This window comes from Melospiza georgiana, chromosome 9, assembly GCF_028018845.1.
Source record: "Melospiza georgiana isolate bMelGeo1 chromosome 9, bMelGeo1.pri, whole genome shotgun sequence".
NCBI classification, from domain to species: Eukaryota; Metazoa; Chordata; class Aves; order Passeriformes; family Passerellidae; genus Melospiza; species Melospiza georgiana.
The window spans coordinates 22125325-22146083 of NC_080438.1; the positions used below are offsets into that span (position 1 = coordinate 22125325).

At 44.0% G+C, this 20759-nt stretch overlaps 1 protein-coding gene and 2 non-coding genes across 3 annotated transcripts; all 3 read right to left on the minus strand.

The window, feature by feature from the left end:
• Window positions 1-1389: 1389 nt before the first annotated feature.
• Window positions 1390-16395, minus strand: KIF2C (kinesin family member 2C). The gene is made up of 18 exons (XM_058030130.1): window positions 16294-16395; window positions 16026-16074; window positions 13319-13432; window positions 11950-12050; window positions 11599-11694; window positions 10665-10719; window positions 10412-10574; window positions 10052-10142; window positions 8388-8451; window positions 7173-7264; window positions 6786-6928; window positions 5187-5391; window positions 4633-4743; window positions 4074-4141; window positions 2770-2878; window positions 2582-2689; window positions 2096-2222; window positions 1390-1906 (listed from the first exon to the last, which is right to left on the minus strand). Exons 3-18 carry the CDS (start codon window positions 13410-13412, stop codon window positions 1830-1832), a joined length of 1704 nt encoding a protein of 567 aa, XP_057886113.1. The 5' UTR covers window positions 13413-13432; window positions 16026-16074; window positions 16294-16395; the 3' UTR covers window positions 1390-1829.
• A 1989-nt stretch (window positions 16396-18384) lies between these two features.
• Window positions 18385-18499, minus strand: LOC131087261 (U5 spliceosomal RNA). Its single transcript, XR_009114873.1, has one exon. It is a non-coding gene; the product is annotated as a U5 spliceosomal RNA (small nuclear RNA).
• A 759-nt stretch (window positions 18500-19258) lies between these two features.
• On the minus strand, window positions 19259-19373 carry LOC131087262 (U5 spliceosomal RNA). The gene has a single exon (XR_009114874.1). It is a non-coding gene; the product is annotated as a U5 spliceosomal RNA (small nuclear RNA).
• Window positions 19374-20759: the final 1386 nt, after the last annotated feature.

Genomic DNA, 20759 nt, shown 5'->3' on the forward strand with positions numbered 1-20759 from the left:
TGGTGATGTTTGAGTCCTGGGGTTTTTTGGTGACACAAGAAGCTTGCCAGACTTTAATATACACCAGGAAGTTTCCACTGATCATTAAGCAGTTGGTTCTCAGCAAGCCCCAGTTTTAAATGATTGTCAAACCATGCACAGCTGAACATTTCTTGTTTATTTTGGGACTCTGGTGTCTGTTGGTGCTACGAGGGCAGGACAGGAACACAGCATTTTCCATTGGGATTGCACCAAGAGGCACAGACTCAGGCCCTTGGGTGGCTCTTCCCCAATCCAGGGTAGGAGCAGCTGGCCTGCAGATCAGGTCTCTAACTCCAAAGGCAGATACAGGGAAAATAAGCAGTATTAGGGCCACAGAGGGAAGGAAGTGGGCAATACCTTGTTCCTTGCACAGGGAAAGGCTGGGTAATCCAAGAGTTCTAATATCTGAAGTGGAACAGGATTGTCTTGCTTTTGTCCAGACTTAGTAGGGATAACAGCCCTTCGACTCTGGTTGTGCCATCTTAGTATGATGCAGGCAGAGTCACCTTTCACAGTTCAGAAACCCTCAGAGTGCTCAGCCCCACTCTGCTCCCAGAACATAAACTATTGAGCACAAAACACCCAAGCAGTGGAGGAGGATCATACCTGGGTTGAAGTATCCCTTCTTTAAGTGCCTGTGACTAATGTTTGCTCACATCCTTCAAAGATCCATAACTCTTCTGCTATCTTTTCCAGGCCAGCCCTGAAACACTGCCCACAATTGATCCAGTCCAGGTTGAATAACTGGTCTCCAATATAGCTGGCATCTCCAGACACACAGCAAGGATGCAGTCCACAGATGGCAGGTGCAGAGCTGGGGGTGGCCTTGTCACTTAAATTACAGCCTTGACTTTCAGAGGGAGAAGGTAGCTCCACGAAAAGAGGGAGTAATGGTAGAAGGGTTCCTTTGTGATCTGATGTTTGCACAGCGGCATCCTGTGTGGCTGAACCTAGAGCTCACACAACTGTTTTGTGCTTTTGAAGATAAATGCTGAACTGAGCTGAATAAGTAGAAAGAGCAGGCACTAGCACATGCCCTACAACTGTTCCTCTCCTAACCTGCTCTTTCCCAGAGGAAGGGTCTGCAGGGAAGTCTGGACCCAGGCTGCACACAAGGGCCATGGCAGCAGACAGCTACACCTAAGCCACCTTCCCCCCTGTTAGGGGGTCCCAGCAGCATCTCAAAATTAAGAGACAAAATGTATTTTGAGTGATTTTTATGTAAACATTACAAGTATAAAGACTTTGAAAACAAACTTCATCCAAGAAATCAGCCTCCCTACCAACAACCAGCCAGTCTTTAGGAGCTGTTAAACTTTACCATAATTACCAAGAAATATTTTTTATAGGACAGATAAGATAGTGAAATCCAAGAACATTTATTTATTCAACTTCTTAAAATACTGGTTTTTACAATCATATAGTCCATTTTATTTCCTTCTAGAAAAGCAAAACTTGTAACAGTTTTGCAATGTTTCAAGCACATCTGGAAAAGGTAATGTACTACACATGTGTAGTTCTCTTAGGGGAAACCACTGTCACCAGCAAAGGGCTAGCTATCTCTGCAGGCAGAGACTGCAGACTCTCAGGCCCCCTACCCAAGCCTTGCAGCGGGTGCATTTTAGCACTTTGCTGAGCACCCTGATACAGGCCATGAAGAAAAAGGCTGCTGTGTTCACTGCCTTTGGGCATGTGACCTGCAGACACCCTACCACATTTAAAACAGGAGTGATGCAAACCACTGACAAATATGCAAGACAAGACAAGTGCATGAAAGATTGCTTGTGAACCAGGTTTTGCTGTAATGATTAAGGCCTCTTCCAGCTAATCTGCTTGCTGGCTTGCTCCTCCAGTTGCATGGCAGTCCCCAGGGCATCCAGTGTTTCTGTAAAAAAAGGGAAGAGTAACAGGGTGACTGATCAGGAAGCTGAACTCTCCAGAACAGCTGTCAGTCTCAGCAGACCTCAGCTATGCAGGGCTGGGTGCTCAAACCCCCACAGCTATGCTGGTGTTACTTTCAGGTCTTTGGAAAAGCATTAGTGAGAGTGCTAGTCAGATACAGGCTCTAACATACCTCTGACACAAAGGAAATTTCTTGAGCTGTCCTCTATGAAGTAATTAGCTCTGCTCACAAAGGTCTCAAGATCATAATCTGGTTTCTCTGTGATTTCCAAGAGGCAGTCAAGTTCAGTAGTAATTTTCTGTATTTACAAGGATAACAGTGATGAGAAATGGACTTTCTAGAAATTCAATTAGTTTCTTCAAATCTGACAGTCTAATCAACATAGCTGAACTTCTACAGACCAGGAGCCATCAGTGCTCATTAGCAGCAAGTAGAGGTTGCTATTTGGAGGGGAAAGGAAATTGGCAAAAGCACTGAAATGCCCAGTTTAACCAGCTAGGCCAGAAAATACAGGAAAAAGTTGGCAATGAGGGAGAAGTACCACCAGTAGTACAGCATCTTGCATTGGTACCTCCCCAGCAGCACTTGGCCCATACAAAGCAAGCTGCTATCAACATACAGAAGGTGGCCTGGGCTGGGTGTGCTGCTCCCCCATACCTGTCTCAGTTCTCTGAGCTGTTCTACAACCTTCTCCTCCCGTTCACTGATTTGAGTCATAACCTCTCGATAGTTGAACATGTGTGGAAAGAACTCTTCCTCCTCATCCTTGCAGAACTGTAAGAAACAGCCCAGGTAAGAACAGCAGGTTGTTCCCAGCTTTGAGTTCTGGTTAGCCCACTGCCCACACATACATTGAGTTGAAGACCTGAGCCTTCAGTACTGGTCTCAGCCTCCTCAGTCTCCATCTGACTCTGGGTTTCACTGCCTCCATCATGAGGGCTGAGCTCTTTCACTCTGCAACAAGAAGATTTGTCACTCAAATCCATCTTCCATCAGTTTCTTGGCTACAGTATCACAAAGCAGCTGCTGCAATCAATCAATCGGCACTCAGCAAGAATCAATCAGTTGCACTTTAAGAGTCACACAGTTACCATCCCCAGAACAGGCTTATATGGGCAGAAACTCCTGAATACCATGGGAAGGAAAGCCAGGAGATGTTTGTGTTAAGGAAACTTTTCTGTCTGGCATCCATGAGCCACTCTGGCAGTTACACAGGCATCAGTTGAGCTGGGACCAAAATCCCTTCACGGCAGGTGGTACATACCCCTTGTATGTGTGTGACTGTGCTACAGCAAATATACTATGAAGGTTACAGTCTTAGATTCTTAAGTATGTGAAGTATTTGTAAGTAAGTTAGGCCTGTGAGTGTTGTGCTTATAGTAAATTCAATAGAATCTTATGTTAAATTATTTAAATTAGGCTATGGATTAAGTGAAGTTAAAATCTTTAGGCCTAAACCGTTGGTCAAGTCCCAGGGCTATGTTTGGCAAGGGGGTCACATGAACCTTGTAACTCAAGGGGAGGGTGTCCTTCAGTTCTTTTCATCTTTACTCTTTTTCTAACCTTACCCCTTTTTCCATTCCCCAGGCTTCCAGGTAGATAATTTTAAGTTTATTTTAATTTTAGATTGATTTTAGTAAATTTTCTCCTCTGTGTGCTTTAACCACCTAATCAGTAGTAGAGTGAACCTTGCCAACAAACTGTGTCTTTCATTTAATTTTGAAACTGCTTTTGCTGCTACCTTTGCCAGTGATTCTTTGAGTGAACTAAAACATTCATGACACACATTCTTAGCACACCCTTACAGATGGGTCACAAAGTACTACAAACAGTAAAAGGCATAGAGATAACCATTCAGGACAGGGTAAACTCCCTACAAGAACCAGGGCAGTCTGAAGTCTAGCATGAGAGGAGATTCCTTTGAGGAAGAGACATTACTCATGGTTTTACATCATCTCTATTATGTCTCACATACAACACCCAGGCTGGTTTCATATGACAGCTCTAAGGTACTTTGCTCTTAACAACCATCCTCCAGGTTGCCAACACAAACAATACACGAGAACTTGAGGTTCCAAAGGGCAGAGTAAAAGCAGCTAAACCACCTTTTACAATAAGATTATAATCCCCAGGTCAGAAAGGCCATTACCTGTCAGCATATCTCAGTGTGTTTAAGGTGTATTCACACGAACTCATGCCTGGAGAAATCATTGCTATCTGTAAACACAAAAGAAATCTTAGTGACTCCTACCTGACTTTTGCTCATTAATGGTCCTACACATCTCCCCACACAGCTGGCACATTTGCGGACAAAGAGCTGGAGTTGAGACAGCCAAGTCCATTTTTCTTTATGGATTCTGTAGGACATGCCAGCACCCCTGTATCCCACTTCCACTGTCTTTGTGTGCACCTGATGTACTTCACCATCCACAGAAAGCAAAGCCCTTTGAGACCACACCAAGCTCTCTTGCAGATTCACTGTATTAAAAAGACTTCCACAGCCCTGCTTCTACAAGAGTGGGCACAACTCACAAATTTATTATCTCACTCACCATGGGCAAGTTTCCATGAGGAAAATATTTGGGTTTTTTGTTTGTTTAACAAGATCTAAAGCTTTCTGATTAAAAAAAACTCTTGCTGTAGAGGAACATGCAGCTATTTGGGTTGAATTAGAAGCCAAGCATTGTGCTTGACACGTGCATACTCACCATGCAGGTCCTTGAGTTTGCTCCTATGAAAGAGTCCCTTAGCACCTGTGTCAGCTTGCTCTCCCGAAAAGGGGTGTGGGACTTGTTCTGCCCTAAAGCTCGGATGCACTCCTACAAAAAGACAGTATTGTGAATGCAGTGTTGCACCTCTCTTCAAACAGCTCTGCAAGATATCAACCACCAATTGCTGGTAAACCCAACAGGCTGAAGAATGGTCACATGTATTGCTCCAAGTTCTTCATAATCTTTAAAATATACTCCAGGTATCTGACTGTCACAGGACAGTAGGTATAGCCATCATATGTCACAAACCCCCTCACACTAATAAAGGTCATTGAATGAAGCTTGAAATAGCTGTACCAGTGTCTGGCCTGACAAGACTGCACTACTTTCCTGGAAACCTTCTAAATGGAAGTATACTCTATTTTTAGGTTGCTCACATCCTAAACTAAGACTTTTTTGGTTTTTTCCTCATACTGGAATGAAACAACAGAAAACCCCAGAGTTAGAATCCACATGTGGATTATCACTCTGGTCCAGGAGCTGTAGCTCACCTTCAAAGCCAGCAAGCTCTTATTGATTTCAGCACCTTCCATCCGTGTCTGCCGATCAGCATTAGATGTGTCTGCACCCCTTTCATTTCCTGCCAGATCCACCAAGGAAAATTTGCCAATCATTTGTCCTCTTCGGCGCAGGATGATTTGGAAGCAGGCGTGTGACCGGGAAGAGCTGGCATTTGCAAAAGTCTGCCCAGATGTCCTTCAGCAGAGATGCAAACAAGCCTTAGAAATGTGTAACAAAACAACAGGTCCTGACAGCACTAGATAAGACCTGTAGCCATTCAATTAACCTCCTAGGGTTTTCCCACACATTAATACTTTAAGTTTGTGTGAACTATAGAATTGTTTCTGATATAAGAGCACAGAACTACTTGTGAAAAACACCAACCTGCACCCTGGTTATAGAAATTTAAGGCTATTTAGCTGCCTGGCTCAACTCAGCCAGCCTACATTGGAATGCCTTTCTGAGTGCTAAAGCCTCACATGCACTTGAGCTGGAAGTCACAGCTTCAGCACACCACATGTCATTTTCCTAATGCATCTGCCATTATACAGTAAGCTCAGCCAAGCTCCCCACTAAACAGCATTAGCTGTGCTAGCACATTACAATCATGGTAAATCCCTTTCTCCAGCCAAGCTGGCTTGGCACTTCACCTCTGCTGTGCAGCTGCACGTGCCCCATTACTGCAAGGCACAGAGTGACATCTTTTAATTTAAATCTCCCTGTGACCTTCTTTATCATTTATTCCCTGAGAATGCTGGCAGGTTCACTGTTCCACCGTCATTCCTGCTACTGGGGAAAAAGGAAGGAATAGCCTGAAATATAACAACAGTTCATGACTAAATTGCTAGCCAAAAAAGGCTGCACAGAATGCCGAATAAACTTTTAGGATGTGCATATTTGCCCATACAGTGCAGTACAGAAGCCAAGAAGCTCTCATTTGCCTACAAATATTTCCACAGCAGTGGCAACTTAACTGAAGCAGATAAGACTTGGAAATACAGATTTTAGCTCCCAATTAAAGATACTAGTATGATGGCAGAGCTGCCCCCACCATAGCCTTTCCTGCCAGGATGATGTGCCAAGCCTACAGCTGTCCCTTGGCACCTGCTTTCAAGGATTCTTTAGACAGGATTCCTGAACAACATGCAGTATTTTTGTTGCCATTGGAATAGCTTATCTGGCCTGCAGTTAAGCCAAACCATTTTTGCAATTATGCTTCATACCAGCTGCTGTTCCTTGATCTTACAAGCCCACAGGGAGCTACTTGTATTCCTGTGGACTAGCTGATACTAGAAAGCACCAAGGCAGCCATCTCCTCATGTGAATGGTTTCTCTTATTGGAGTTCCATGAGGATACATGAACGAGGGTTTCCAACACTTCCTATGGGAGGCAGGCTGAACCCAGCCCTTCCACTCCTTTGTTGTGTAACCACTCCCTGGTATTCATGCAGAGACTGCTCAGTGCCTTTACTGGGAACAACCTTCTGTTTACATGTCAAAGCACCAGCTACAGGCATCATATAGGCTTTTCTAAACATGGAGATGCAACAGGACATGACTCCTCTTTTATAGATTTTAAGTCACCACACCTGCAAGCACTGCCCATCGAGATCATTTTGATGACATCCTCAGCACAGCTAACTGGGTTTTCTTGGAGACCAACAACCTGGACCTGTTGCTTGCCATCCTCCAGGACTCGAAGTTTGGCCTTCTTATTCAAGAGGTCAAACACCTATATTTGGGCAAAAAGATTGAGGCAAATCTAAACAAGGACTCCTTGTAAGTATTTTTCCCTGTCTTTGTATAAAGTTATATAGAAACAGCATCTTTAACATACACTTCAAATTCAAACCAAAACACACCCAATATAAACATAATACATAGAACTATAGAAGGTATGAAGTCTGACTCAGCTACTTATTAAATAGTCAACCAAAGAAATCGGGTCAAGATTTAAAAATAAAAACAGGTCTTACTTTTCCGTTGTATATTTCAAAGAAAGTCACATAGACTTCCAGATTCTGATTCCTGTACCTGGGCTGGTTTAGGAGGAGGAAGACATCTTGTGCTAGTGAGGAAAGACACTAGTTAATTTGCTTAAAACATATTCTAGTTGCTACTTGATCTACTGTCAAACACTGCACAGCTATAAGGCAGTGTCTAGCACCGAGTGACAGTCATCCAAACAAATGCTAACAATCAGTGCTGTGCTACCATCTGGAGAACAGATTGAGCAGCATCCTTACCCAGGGACTGAAAACAGGGAAATACAGGAGTTTCAACTGCTAATGCCACCCACAGATAACAATCCTTACTGCTCTGAGGGAACACTGGGATCCTCTATTGTTTTGACATGCCTGAAAAAGTCACATGTGTGTGTTTCAAGTACATCTTGCAGAAAGTTTAGAAAACATGCCTCCCTGAACATCTGCATTGCTGAAGTTTGGAGACAATATACCAGCTAAGTTGACCCTGTGGCTGGATCTAGTGCAGCTTTTCACAATTAGGCTCCAGATTTTGAAGCTGAGCTGAAAAGCAAAGATTCCTTCAGGGCCAGTCATAACTATTTTTCAGAGATCAGCCAACCAGTTCCTGGTTCAGCTGCCTTGCTGCTAAGTTCACATTGTGTCTTTCTAAAGGGAAGGTAAAGGTCAGGTTTTGTGGTACTTTCTAGACATTATCAAGGAGGGGCTTCTAAGCGTCTGTTTTCTGAAATAATTTTGGACATGCTAGGTTTGGTTTTTTTTGGTTTTGTTTTTTTTTTTGCATTTAAGGCTTATGGAAAGAAACACAATACATACATCCTTTTGCCTAACAAGTTTTACATCACAAATTTATAGAGTTGTGTTGTACTCAGATCTCAGATATGTCTGAGACAAAAGCAAAGCAGAAGAATCAAAATTAAATGGTTCTGCCCAGCAAATGCCTAATGAGTAAACTTATCAGAAACAAGTAGCTTCTGGTGAGTTCAGTATGGATGTAGACACTTACAGGCTAAAGGAAAATATTTTGTGAAATGAATGAAAAAATAATCATACCTCCTGCAAACACCAGTTCTTATTACTGAAAACACAAATACTTTATGTATCTTCTACTGTGCATTTTTAAAATAACCATGAAAAGCAGATCTTACCTAGTTAAGAAAAATAAGCATTAATCTGATTTTTGTACGTATAGAAGAATCAACTCACAGGCAAAAGCATATATGCCCTTTGCGGCATTCTGGCTTCTCCCAGAGAAGTCTCCACCCATAGTCTGTGAAGAGAACAGGGCAGGGGTCAGGCATGGCACCAACAAGTCAGCCTACCTGATCTTCATGCCAAAAACAGACTAGGAAGTTACCATAGATAAGCCCCAATGCCAGCAAGATTACTGGAATGCAGTGCCAAATTAGTTTGCAGCTTTCCTATCAGTTCAAAAAGAAGATCTGGCCTACACAAAGCAGTGCACCTGCAAGGCTCTGGCGTGCAGAGTCAAAGCAGTTGTTCCTCCAAGGAAACTACTGTGACAGTGCAACCAAACAGCCTCTAGTCAGAATAGAAAGCTTCATTTGTTAGGATCTAGGTCAAAACATTTTTACAACTACTTGCAAAAGTTAACATGAAAATACAAATTTAGGGCAGACAATACCTTTAACTCCTTTGACCCAAGTATCTTTAATTACAAAAAAAATTTCAGTTAATGCTATCCTAGTGACTTGCTCTACCACTGTTATTTAAAACACAGCTCAATTCCATGACACAGTCTCAATCTAGCAGAGTTTAATGTGCAACACTCCAGTCTCTGTTGTCCCTGCACTAGTTTTGCCCTAGGACTGGGAAAAGAAAGTAACTTCACCTGTGATTTTAGTGCATCACAGCTGTATTCCTATAATGAGGCTCAGGTAAGCAGGTTTCTCTGCCCTTTCCAGTGCAATGAAGGCAGCCTGTGTTCAAACTTGTATAAAGCTCCACCTTTTTGTCTGGATTACTGGAAAAGATCTACAGCTCACTACATGGCACTGAAGATAGGAGGTCCTAACCTAAAACTTGCCTCTATCACTGAAAAACAGCAATGAATGATTACTCAAAGCAGTGCATTAGCCCTTTGCAGATCACTGTGGTTTGAGGTAAATGCTTCTTGCAGAGCAGGACAGCACATTTGACTCCACCATCATGCTGTGAGGATTCTTCTCCATAGTTCCCAGAAGAAGAAAGTTAAAGACAACACAGCTGTTGAAAGTTTAGAGCAAGCGTTCTCTTTTGAGACAAAAGAATTTTCACAACTCCTAAAGCTGCAATGTTAGAGTGGAAGGGTGGTTAGAAAGCAAATACATTAACTCACCCACTTCACAAACAAAACCAGATCACTTAAATATTTATGTGCATCATGAGGCTTATTTTTATATAATTGCTGAATTCTCTGGAATGCCTCCAAGCTCAAAACACAGGAGAGACTGGCCTATGTCTCAGATGTAGGCTAATGGCCCCTCTATACAGACAGGAGTTAAACAGCAACAGGCATTTGAGGCAAGGAATAGCCAACTGACCTATCAATACATCCTCAATCTTTTAAAGTCAGCTTTTCTTTTTTTCTAAAGAGAAAAAAAATCTTTTTATATTCCTTATTCTTTTTTTCTAAAAAGAGTTTTTCTAAATCTTTTGAAAAGCCAGTACAATTTTCCACACAATCTCAAAGGAAACCTACTAGTACATAAAGCTATAGAAAAAGAGTTAACATCTTACAAAGTATTAGCTTTAAGACAATAAAACCAAAATCCAAACTTCTTACACAATCCTACTCATGCTCAAGCATCAGGAAGGTTTGAAATACTTTATCAAAGCTAGAAAATTGGAGACCTTGGAGAAAAACTTACATGTGTCTTGCCACTGCCTGTCTGGCCATATGCAAAGCATGTCGCCTTCCCACCCTCAAAGATGGTCTCTACAAGAGGTCTAGCAGTGAATCTGAATATTCAAAAGAAAAAAAAATAGTTACAGCAAATATTTCATACACTGCTTCATCAGCATCAGTTTTCACAAGAAACAAAACAAAAAATAAGCAATTCCTTAGGCAATGAGTAAGGCTATGCTAAAAATAAGCCTTAGACTTTTCAGTCCTTCAGCTTCCTCCAAAAAGGATTCTAATACTTATTTCAAGTAAGTTTCTTAAGCTTAGATGCCATCTGGCCATAGCTCCATCCTTTTATCTGAAAGTCATTTCCAGCAAGCATTACCTGTACACCACTTCATTCGAAGCAGTTTCATCAAATGAAAAATCAAATCTAAATGTTTGGGTTTCAAGGTATTTTGTTAGGTCCACTTTCTGCTTTGGCTCATGCACCATCAGGACACACTTGCTCGGAACAGTAACCACATCACATTCCTTTTTTAGAAGTTCTGTTGACAGAAAAGACCCTCAGTTTTAACAAAAACACTTTGAACAAAGTCAGACTGTTCAAGACAGAGCTGTTTGGTCAGTACACTCACCTTGCTTATTGAGAGGGCGCTTTCTCACACAGACACAAATCCTGTGCTCTTCTATCTAAAAGAAAAGTAAGAAAATAGTAAGTATTTCCCAATTACACTTGCTCTATTACAGAGAGATCCAGTGCTCCCTCACATCCATTTTTCTTTATGCTGACCAGAGTTGCTTCTGAGCTGACCCACTCATGCAGGGATGTCAGTCTTAAAGTGCATTCAGGGCAAAAGCAACACTACAAATATTTTACCTTTATGCAGCATTCTCCAACATGTAAGATAGAAATGCTTTCCAGCAAAATTTATGATATCAAAACTGCAGCTATGGTCAAGTAATTATTCAGGCAAATTAAGACTTTCATTTACCCCAGAGGTTTTTGGTAACCTGGAGTTCTTTATTGATGCAGCGAGTTATTTGTGCAGCACAGCTACATATCAGATGAGATGGGAAGTGCATATGCCATTGGGTGAGACAGAAAGGAAAGGTAACAAGCTCCTCTCCTGTCACACACAGCAATAGGTACACAGGGTTTTTTAATGGCTGAGGGTACTGACCAAGCAAGGGTTCTATAGTTTTCAACCTCTACTTTTGCTTCTCCACTTTTTGACATATTTAAAAATCGATTAGCATGTTCTGTAATAGGTCAACAGACCATTTTAAATTGTACCTATTCCTACAATGATGGCTGTGCAACTGATGGTCACACATCATTTGCATGATAATTGTTGAACCACAGACTCTTCACTAGTGACAAAGTAAAACAAGACAGCTTAGCCCTAAATAGGGAAGGCAAGTGACCTTACAGATAACCCCAACTTCCTCAATATGCTCAGAGGATTTCCAAGGTGCAGCGATGCACCAACTGCTTGATGCCAACATTTTCAGTACAAAATAGAGAAGTCTGTCCCCAGGCTGCAGTTAGTAGCCTCCGTATTTACTTACTGGATCACTTATAGATATTGGCTGGCAGTTTAAAGTTGCTCTGAATGACTGGATCATACGTGCAAACTCCCAGTTTGGATAGCTGCTGTCAAACTCCTGCATGGAAAACCATGGATGTGAATGCAATTGATCTGTTACAGCAAAAAAAGGCCACAGAGACTATTAAACAAGCAGGTGTATGCAATTCAAAGCATTTTACAAGATTCATAACTTCCTAAAAATCAGAATCAATCCATCCTTATGTAAAGCTTTCTAAGAACAAAGTCTGTCCAAAATATGTTTTGGTTTAAACTCCTGTAGTCCAGGATCCTATAGAATTTCCCCTTACAGGTGCATTGTAGAGTACTCCACCTGTGCTCGTTTTATCCTGATTTCACTATTTTGAGCTCTCTTTTCTTCTCTCTTGGTTCTCATTTTCTCCATCTCTTTCACAATGTTAGATCTTCTTCGAACTAGACAAAATGAAAACAGTTCCTTGGGTTAAAATTTCATACTAGGTTTTAAGCATAAAACAAATATTTCAACTTTTCCAGGTTGCTGACAGACTAGCTCATGCAGGAAACAATCATCTTCAGAAGGATGGCCATTAATTTTGCAGCACTTCCTTCCCAAATCAGATCTAACTATCACAGAAACTACCTTGGAAGTCACACTACCACCCTAAAGCAAAGGCAGCATTTCTGAGGCAATACCACTATAACAGAATTGCACATCTGTAATAAAAAGTGATCAACATACTCTGTCCTGCTGCCAAAGTCACCTTTTCAAAGCTTTAGACTGAGTACACAAAGCAGCAACCACAGTGATTCACTGCTGACTGATGAGTCAGTCTTTACCCACTGCTCCCAGGTACCTGGGCTCACTGAACAGTTTGTTCTAGCAGCAGACAGATGATTCTCTGGATTTCCATTTACATTTTCCAGGGAAGCTTCTGGAACACAACTCAGCCCAGTAGGCCTGGTTCGGCCAGCTGCACAAAGAAGCAAAGAAGCCAAAGACCAAAACCAATTGTTAGATTGCAGAGATCAAGAATAATTTTGTCATTTGTAAAGCCTCATAGACCACAGGCATTTCTCAACTTCTGCAGCAGGAGAGTGAACTATCTAAAACCTGTGGTAAATGTGCAAGTAAACTTTTAAATCCTTTGCCAAAAAACATTTCACACAATGCTGCAACTCAAGGCCAAACCAACTAGACAAGAATTTACTATCAAGCCTCTGATTTCAGTGTTTTTGTATAACTTAACATGCAAGGCATGCCTTCAGCTATTTTTAGGGTAGCCTAATAAAATAAATAACTACAACTTTGTAATTCAAGGAGGCTCAAGTTCTTGCTTTACTCAGCCAGTATAGGTAAAACTACTACCAATACAGTTACAGTGTGTGTTGTCAGCAGTGTTTAGGCACTTCTCTTCCCACTCTAGCACCATGAATACCTTTTTATGTCATTAAGCAGATAGCACATCCACCCAATTTGCCCAACCACAGCTCTCTGGCTAAGAAAGTACATCATTATGCACAACATGCTTTCCAAAGGAGTTTGGAAACAACTTCAGGCAGGAGCCCTAGATATTTGCATAGGGGCAAACCTCTAGGTCTCATTTTATCTATGAAAATTTCAGGTTGCTCTCCCACTGAGATTTGCAGTTTGAATAATTAAATGCACTCAAAAGTGAAAATTGTTTCACAATAAGAATTCACTGAACTGTGTCTCCACTTACCAGCCAAATATTTTCTGGTTTGCACAGAAGTGGAGGGATCTACTGCCATTTCATCTTCCTGGAAGCCACACTGGGGTTCTGTGAGAGCAGACATCCTGGAACGGCCACGCACAGCTTTGGAAACAGGAATCCAGGGACACTCAGACACTTGCAATTAATCAGTTGTTCACAAAGTACAGAGCAGTGGAGAAGAAGGTGTGGTTAAAAGGATCTTTCTCATTAGCAAAGTGCACAAAGCAATGCGTGTGGGTGAAAAGTGGTCAATAAACCCATCACTACAGAAAAGCAAACAGTTCATTTCAGATTTGCGATTCCAGGGAATTTCTTTCAGATCCCACTAAGGATTCACATAAGGATATGGCAGTTCCAACACCCTAACAATACCTAGGAAGGAGGAAGTTTTAAGTCAGAAAACCACTAAATGCTCTGAAGCTTCACACTTGCAGGGCTGCATGCATTAACTCTTTGATAGTGACATGGGCACAGCAGCCTGGCAACTGGCCACGGGCAGCACTGTGCCCACCCACACACAGGCTGTGTGTGGTGCACAGTAGGCTGAGAGCTCCACGGCACTACATTCAGCTAAAAAACACTGTATAACTACAACAGCAAATCTTTGAAAAAGGTCCCTTTGTAGGCAGTCTCCATTTTCACATGCCAAGGTATTTCTTTCACTGAGATCAAGTCCTTTACAAAGCTTCCTAGGACAAAGATTGGAATGTTTACCTCAATAGTTTAAAAAAAAAAAGGCAAATCTGATATGAAAAAGAAAGTGTGATATGCAAGCTAGAACTCCCTTCACCTCTTGTGACCAGCAATTATTAGAATTTATCCAGAATGAATGACTTATTTCAAAGGATACCAGATCTGTTAAGGACCAAGGGTTCTTTCAAACTCTGAATCAAATTTCTTAAAACCATACACAAAATTCATTGTTCCCATTAACTCTTTACCTTGAATCTTCTGCTCATTTGCAGAGACATTAAATGTGACTTCTGCAATTTTAGAAACAAAAAGCATCATTTTCATTATACTCAGAAAGGGCATTTTATTGCATTCTCTCTTGTCCCACATGCCCAGGCCTGATCTCATCTCACACTCAACAGCACTGTTTCTATAAATGCTGGTGCTCCTGGACAGGCAGATTAACTGGGGGATTCACTCCATCTAAATGGGTTTGATTCAAGTGATTCTTGTATATGAGGATATTCAGCATCCTCAAAAATTCCTATTGATTCATGGGACTGAGGCAATATCATTCCTTAACTAACTCTGAAAGCACTGCTTCTCTCCTTTCCTGGATAAGAGAGAGACAGACACCTGCTGATCTTCCTTAATTTCTTTAGTCTAAGAACATGAGAGAAGCTGATGTTAGCTTTCTAAATGGTGCAGAGCAGAGTTTGCAACAGGACAGACACTCTGACACTCCTGGGCCTTAGCTAGTTTTAACAACAGAAATTATTTGATGAATACTGTAAACACTGCTGCTCTAAGCTCTGAGCAGTGACAAGACCGTGCCACTAGGACAGGCAAGAGATATTTCAGTTATGCAATTAGATTCTATACCTCAGGAGAGCTGTGACCTCTGCAAGGACATGTTTCCATCAACCAGTGACTGGATTAACACACATTGTGTTTTCCAGCTGGCTATCCAGTTCTATTAACAGACCTATATATAGACAGATATGACTTAACATCATTTTGCTTGTCAGTTCACAAAATTTACGGAGTTCTCTGAATTTGAGAAAGATCAGGAGCTGTACTGTACTCCAGTACAGAAAAGCTTCTTACACATTAGGATTCTTGGATAACTCCTGCCTCTCTGATGGCAGGAAATTTGTGCTGTTGTCTTCTGGGACCAGCTTCTCTGTCTCACATTGCATGCAACAGAAGAGGCCAAACATACCCAGATGTTTTGTTTACAGCTCAATTGAATGGAGAAGCACAAGTTTTGGCTAACTATGCACTTTAAGAGAATCATTAAATCAGCAATCATTCAACCTCAGCATCATACAGTGTATTAGAAATAGACCTGTAATGCTGCCATTCGCAATTTAAAAAGCCTAAAGAGTCAGCTGATAAAGCTAAGAGAAGGTAGAAAATAGGCATTTTCTAACTCCTGACACCTCAGGAAGAACAATTTCTTAGCAATGCCACAGTGACATCTCTATCTACCCTTCTGGCTTTGCCCAACACATTGTACTGACATACAATCAGGGAGCTGGGCACACCAGCTGGCACTTTGGCTGCCTGCTCTGAAAAGTCTCCAAGCATAAAGCTCTACTTATTGTCCAGGGAGGCTGCTTAATGAGGAGACATACATTTGTCACCACTATTTCTTCCTTATCCTTTCAACTCTCATTCTGACACTTTTAATCTTAATAATTGGCACTTAACTTCTGTTGTTTGTGGCATTTTCAAAGCTCCATGCAGAGCTTTCAAACTCACTGCAACAGCAACTGCCTGGTGACATTTAAAGCAGGGAATAACTACAGGAATACTGCAGAAGAGAAGAACACATCAACAAAGCCCATAGGAGCAGGACAGCAACCTGTTAGGAGAGTTCCTGCCCTCAGGAGTCCAAAACATTGGTATGAAACATTTGTTAGCACTGCCTAAAAGATGTACTAAAGTACAATATTATGGCCCCAGTGAAAGATCCACAAGGGCATAGCAGAGGAAAAAAAAAAAAAGGACATTTTCTCACCTTCTCGAGGAGCAGGAATTTTTGAGAGGGTTGTTCTACGCTTCTGTTTCTGAAAAACAAGGAATGCTGTAAGCAATTGGAGTAAACAGCAAATGCCTAGCATTGCTCTTCAGGGCAACATCAATATGACAAGAATTTCAGACCAAAGCCTAACTATGAGACAGAAAAGCAAGTTAGAGATCTCAAATTTTAAGACTGAGAGTATTATACAGAACAAGAACAATGCATTAGTACCTTAGAAAAAGCAAAACTACTTTAAAGCACTCACCTGTGAAGTTACGTTGTCTTGCACGGGAACATTCTCTTTCACATCAGCAGGAGGTAGTTCTAATAATTCAGGATTTATTGCAATGACATCACTAATATCAACCTGCAAGAGCAAAGGCCGGATTTCACATGATAGAATACTGCTGCTTCCAGTTAGGGACTGGTATTTTTTCTAATCTGGACTTTCAGTGAAGGCAAACAAACTTGACCCACTGCCTGCCAAACATTACATTAAAATTGCTTGGAAGAGCAAAACAGTAGTTGCTATTCCATTTGAACAATCTGGTACATCTAAATACACCAGACAAAATGTGCTAGTTAAGCCATTTACCCTCATCTGCCAAACACCACACAGCTCTGCAGGTGCCATAGAGCACTTCTGAAGAGAAGGGCAAAGCCCATTTGGCATCCCCTGCTCTAATCTGCCACTGCTAATCTTAGTAAATCTCAGCAGCTCTGTAACTTCTGTGCTAGGAGAGCATTAAGTGTTTACTGTGTGATTGTGCTTACCGAAATAAACGTCAAAGAGCTGCTTAGACTCTGGGAAATGAAGGATTCAGCATTTAATCCATAACTTAATTCAGCTGTATCTTCACTTGCTACTGCAAACAATTGCACCTGGGACCAACTATTCCTGACTGACACCCATGTGAAATCAATTCTGCCTTTACCTCATCACATGCACAGCATATACACATAAGCACATAAGAAAATTGTTGTATTTTGAAGTATCTTCCTAAAGATTTAACATCTTAACACATAAATGCAATTTAGCCATTATATCCAAATCTGTATATTTTTTCTATTTGAATGCAGCAGGCACATGCACAGAGTAAGACTTGGTTTCTAACAACCAGCCATTGGCAACTTTTAAGATTTTCACTGAAATCCAGAGTCTGCATGTTTCTAGAGAGACCAGAAGGACAAGTACATTTGCTGAGTATCAGACTTGTTCAAGTGTCAGGAATTCAGCCATATAACCTTCAAATGCCCCAGATCCCCCTCTCTCCCATCCCATCTCACACTGGATTTATTTCATATTGGTGCAGAAATTCAGGAAATTAAACCCAGCACCTTATTAGTAACAGATTTTAAGGAGACCCTGAAGGCCATAATGTAAGACATGGAAAGCCAACAGAGCTGGAAAACTGGAATCTTGGGAGCATTGGGAGTCGACAGTGTGAGAGGCCCAACACCTCCTTGATCCCTCTGAAAGGCAAAGGGTACAGATTTGGCACTGCAGCTCTCACACTCTACCTTAGCACACCTAAAGCATTGCTTTCATTACATATAAAAGAAGGAGGGCACGGAGCGAGCTGCTGCCCGCCCGCCCCGGACGAGCCTCGGGCTGCCCGGGCCCGGCGGCGTCGGAGCACCCGGGGAAGGAAGGGCCCACGAGCAGCCCGCACTCACCTCCTTGCCTTTAGTGGCACCACTCTCACACCACTCCACGGTCACGCAGGAGTGCTCCACGTTCACCACCTTCACCGTGGCCTTGTGGACTAAGCCTGGAAAAAGCCAGCATTAAGCTCAAACCTGGCCGCCCCACGCCGCCGGGACTCCCGCGGGCGGCGGAGGCCGGGAGCCTGCAGACGCCCCATTCCCCGCTCCTCACCACTGCTCCGCTGGATGTTAATAACGACGCCGGGATAGACGTTGCGGCAGAGGCGGGAGTCCATGGCTCGGGGACAGGAACCGCGTCCCGCCCCAGCAGCGAGACACTCGCACAGCAACCGCCGCCGGTTTAAACCCCGCGCGCCGCCGTGCCGCGCGGCCTGCCGGGAGTGGCCCTGGGACTACATCTCCCGGCAGGCCTAGCGGCGGGGCGTGGCTGTCGGGAGATGGAGTTCCGGAGAGCGGACAGCGCCGCCGCGTCCGAGGAAGGGAGGGAGGCTGAGGGGAGCGGCCCTGCCGCGGGAGTGCGGCTTGGGGCGGGCGGAGGCGCCGCTCCTGGGGGGCTCGGTACTGGTGGAGTATCGAGGTGCGGCTGAACACCCCGATGAGATTAGGCAGACGTGACATTTTTTGACGTCTCAGATGTGAAAAACCTTGCAAAATAAATGCTTTTTCTATTTTTGACCAGAATAGGGGTAGCTCCACCGAAATGGAGCCTCAAAAAATTTCTCGACACTCGTGCCTGTTCCTCTCCACGGAAATCTTTAGTAAAAGGCGAAAGATTTATACGATCTGAAGAGAAACCAGAGTATGCCCCCATAACCTTCCCCGACGTTGGCGCCATCTGCTCCCCCCCGCACAGGTCACGGCGACGCACGGCTCCCCCCGCGCCGCTCCCAGCCCTACAGCCCCGGCCCAGCCCCGGGTGGGGGCACACACCGGACAGCCCTCACAGCCCGGGGCAGCGGCCGCAGCACCGGACACAGCGCGGCCGGACACCGGCGGCACCGCGGGGCACCCTGGGTATGCAAATCAGCGGTAACGGGGCGGAGCGTCTCAGCTCAGACTCAAGCAGGGCTAGCGCGTCCCCGTGGTGGTTTGACCCCAGCGGGGCACCGTGGAATCCCTTGCTGGCTGCCGCCACGCCGCGGGAGGGACAGAAGGGAGACACTCATGGGTTGAGAGATGGCGCCCTGTACTGCAGGTGCGTCACCCACACCACTCAGCTTGTAAACTGGCTGCGGGTGCTCTCACTCCTAATGTCTGTGTCATCGATCAAGATATTAAACGCCCCAGCCAGTCCCAAGACACCTCCCTGAGGGACAGCGTTTGTTACCACCTGGGTATAACGTCAATGCCCATAGCGCCCTGACCCGCACCCATCCAACTAATTCCTATTATCTGTCCGTAAAACCTGGACACGGACGGCAGTGGAGGATTCAATTTTCACTTTTGCTAGCTAATGCATTCCACTCCCTGTTATGATTTTCTCATCTGCCACTGCCCGTGTACATCGCTGAGAGCACCTTACACGCGTGCTTTGCTCATCTTTTTTTTAACAGAATAGGAGTAGCTCCACCGAAATGGAGCCTCAAAAAATTTCTCGACACTCGTGCCTGTTCCTCTCCACGGAAATCTTTAGTAAAAGGCGAAAGATTTATACGATCTGAAGAGAAACCAGAGTATACCATCATTTCCTTCCGCGAGGTTCCCGGCGTCGGCTCCCCCCCGCAGAGGTCACGGCGACGCACGGCTCCCCCCGCGCCGCTCCCAGCCCTACTGCCCCGGCCCAGCCCCGGGTGGGGGCACACACCGGACAGCCCTCACAGCCCGGGGCAGCGGCCGCAGCACCGGACACAGCGGGACCGGACACCGGCGGCACCGCGGGGCACCCTGGGTATGCAAATCAGGCGGTAACGGGGCGGGGCAGCTCAGCCTCAGCAGGGCTAGCGCGTCCCGTAGTGGTTTGAGCCCAGCGGGGCACCGTGGAACCCCTCGCTGGCTGCCGCCACCCCGCGGGAGGGAGAGAAGGGAGACACTCATGGGTTGAGAATAAGGAGTTTAATAATTAAAGCGAAGTAGTATTAAATTAAAAATTGTAAGGAAAATAAAATAGAATCACAGAATGGTCTATATTGAACGGGACCTTAAAGATCATCTAGTTCCCATCCCTGTGCCATGAGTAGGCACATCTCCTACTAGACCAGATCTCTCAATGACCTATCCAACCTGGTCTTGAGCCCTTCCAGGGGTAGGGCAGCCACAACTTCCCTGAGCAACCTGTTCCTTGCTACCCTCACAGTAAAGAATTCCTTTTTATATTCAACCTAAATCTCTCCTCTTTTAATTTTAAAGCGTTCTCTTTTGCCTTGTCACTACATGCCTTTTTATAAAGGCATTCTCTCTTTATTTTATAGGCTCCTTTTAAGTACCAGAAGGCCTCAATAAGATCTCTCCGAAATCTTTTCTCTACCAGGCTCAACAAACCCAGGTGTCTCAGCTTGTCTTCACAGGAGAGAGGCTCCACCCCTCTGATCATTTTCACAGCCTCCTCCAGATTTGCTCCAACATATCTGTGTCTTTCCTATATTGGGGACCAGAGAGCTGGATTCAGCAGGAAAGGGCAGAATTGCCTCCTCTGACCTGCTGCCCAGGATGCATTTGGCTTTCTGGGCTGCAACTGCTCGCTCTTTGTTCGTGTCCAGCTCTCCACCCATAAGAACCCCCACTTCTTTCTCATCAGTCCTAGTCTCAGTGAGTTTTCCACCATGTGTTCTCCAGTTTTTTGGGGGTTTTTTTGTCTGGCATTGTCCAGACCCAGAGGCAGCACAGGGCACTTGGACTTGTTGAACTTCCTGAGGTTCTTGTGGGCCCAAGTTTGTCCAGGTCGTCCTAGATGGCACCCTGTCCTTCAGGTGTGTCACTCACAGCACTCAGCTTGTGAACTGGCTGCAGGTGGACTCACTCCCACTGTCTGTGTCAGTGATATTGAAAATCCCAGCCAGTCCCAAGACACAGCCTGAGGGACAGCGTTTGTCACCTCTCTCCACCTGGGTATAACATCACGGATGG

Excerpts from the sequence above, each read along its gene's own strand:
- KIF2C (XM_058030130.1), bottom strand. The coding sequence starts at position 13,412 with ATGTCTGCTCTCACAGAACCCCAGTGTGGCTTCCAGGAAGATGAAATG. Across the intron at positions 12,051-13,318 it reads AACCAGAAAATATTTGGCTG|TTCGAAGAAGATCTAACATT; the intron begins GTAAGTGGAGAC and ends CATTTTGTCTAG. Across the intron at positions 2,690-2,769 it reads GTCTTCAACTCAATGTATGT|GATGAGGAGGAAGAGTTCTT; the intron begins GTGGGCAGTGGG and ends CAGTTCTGCAAG.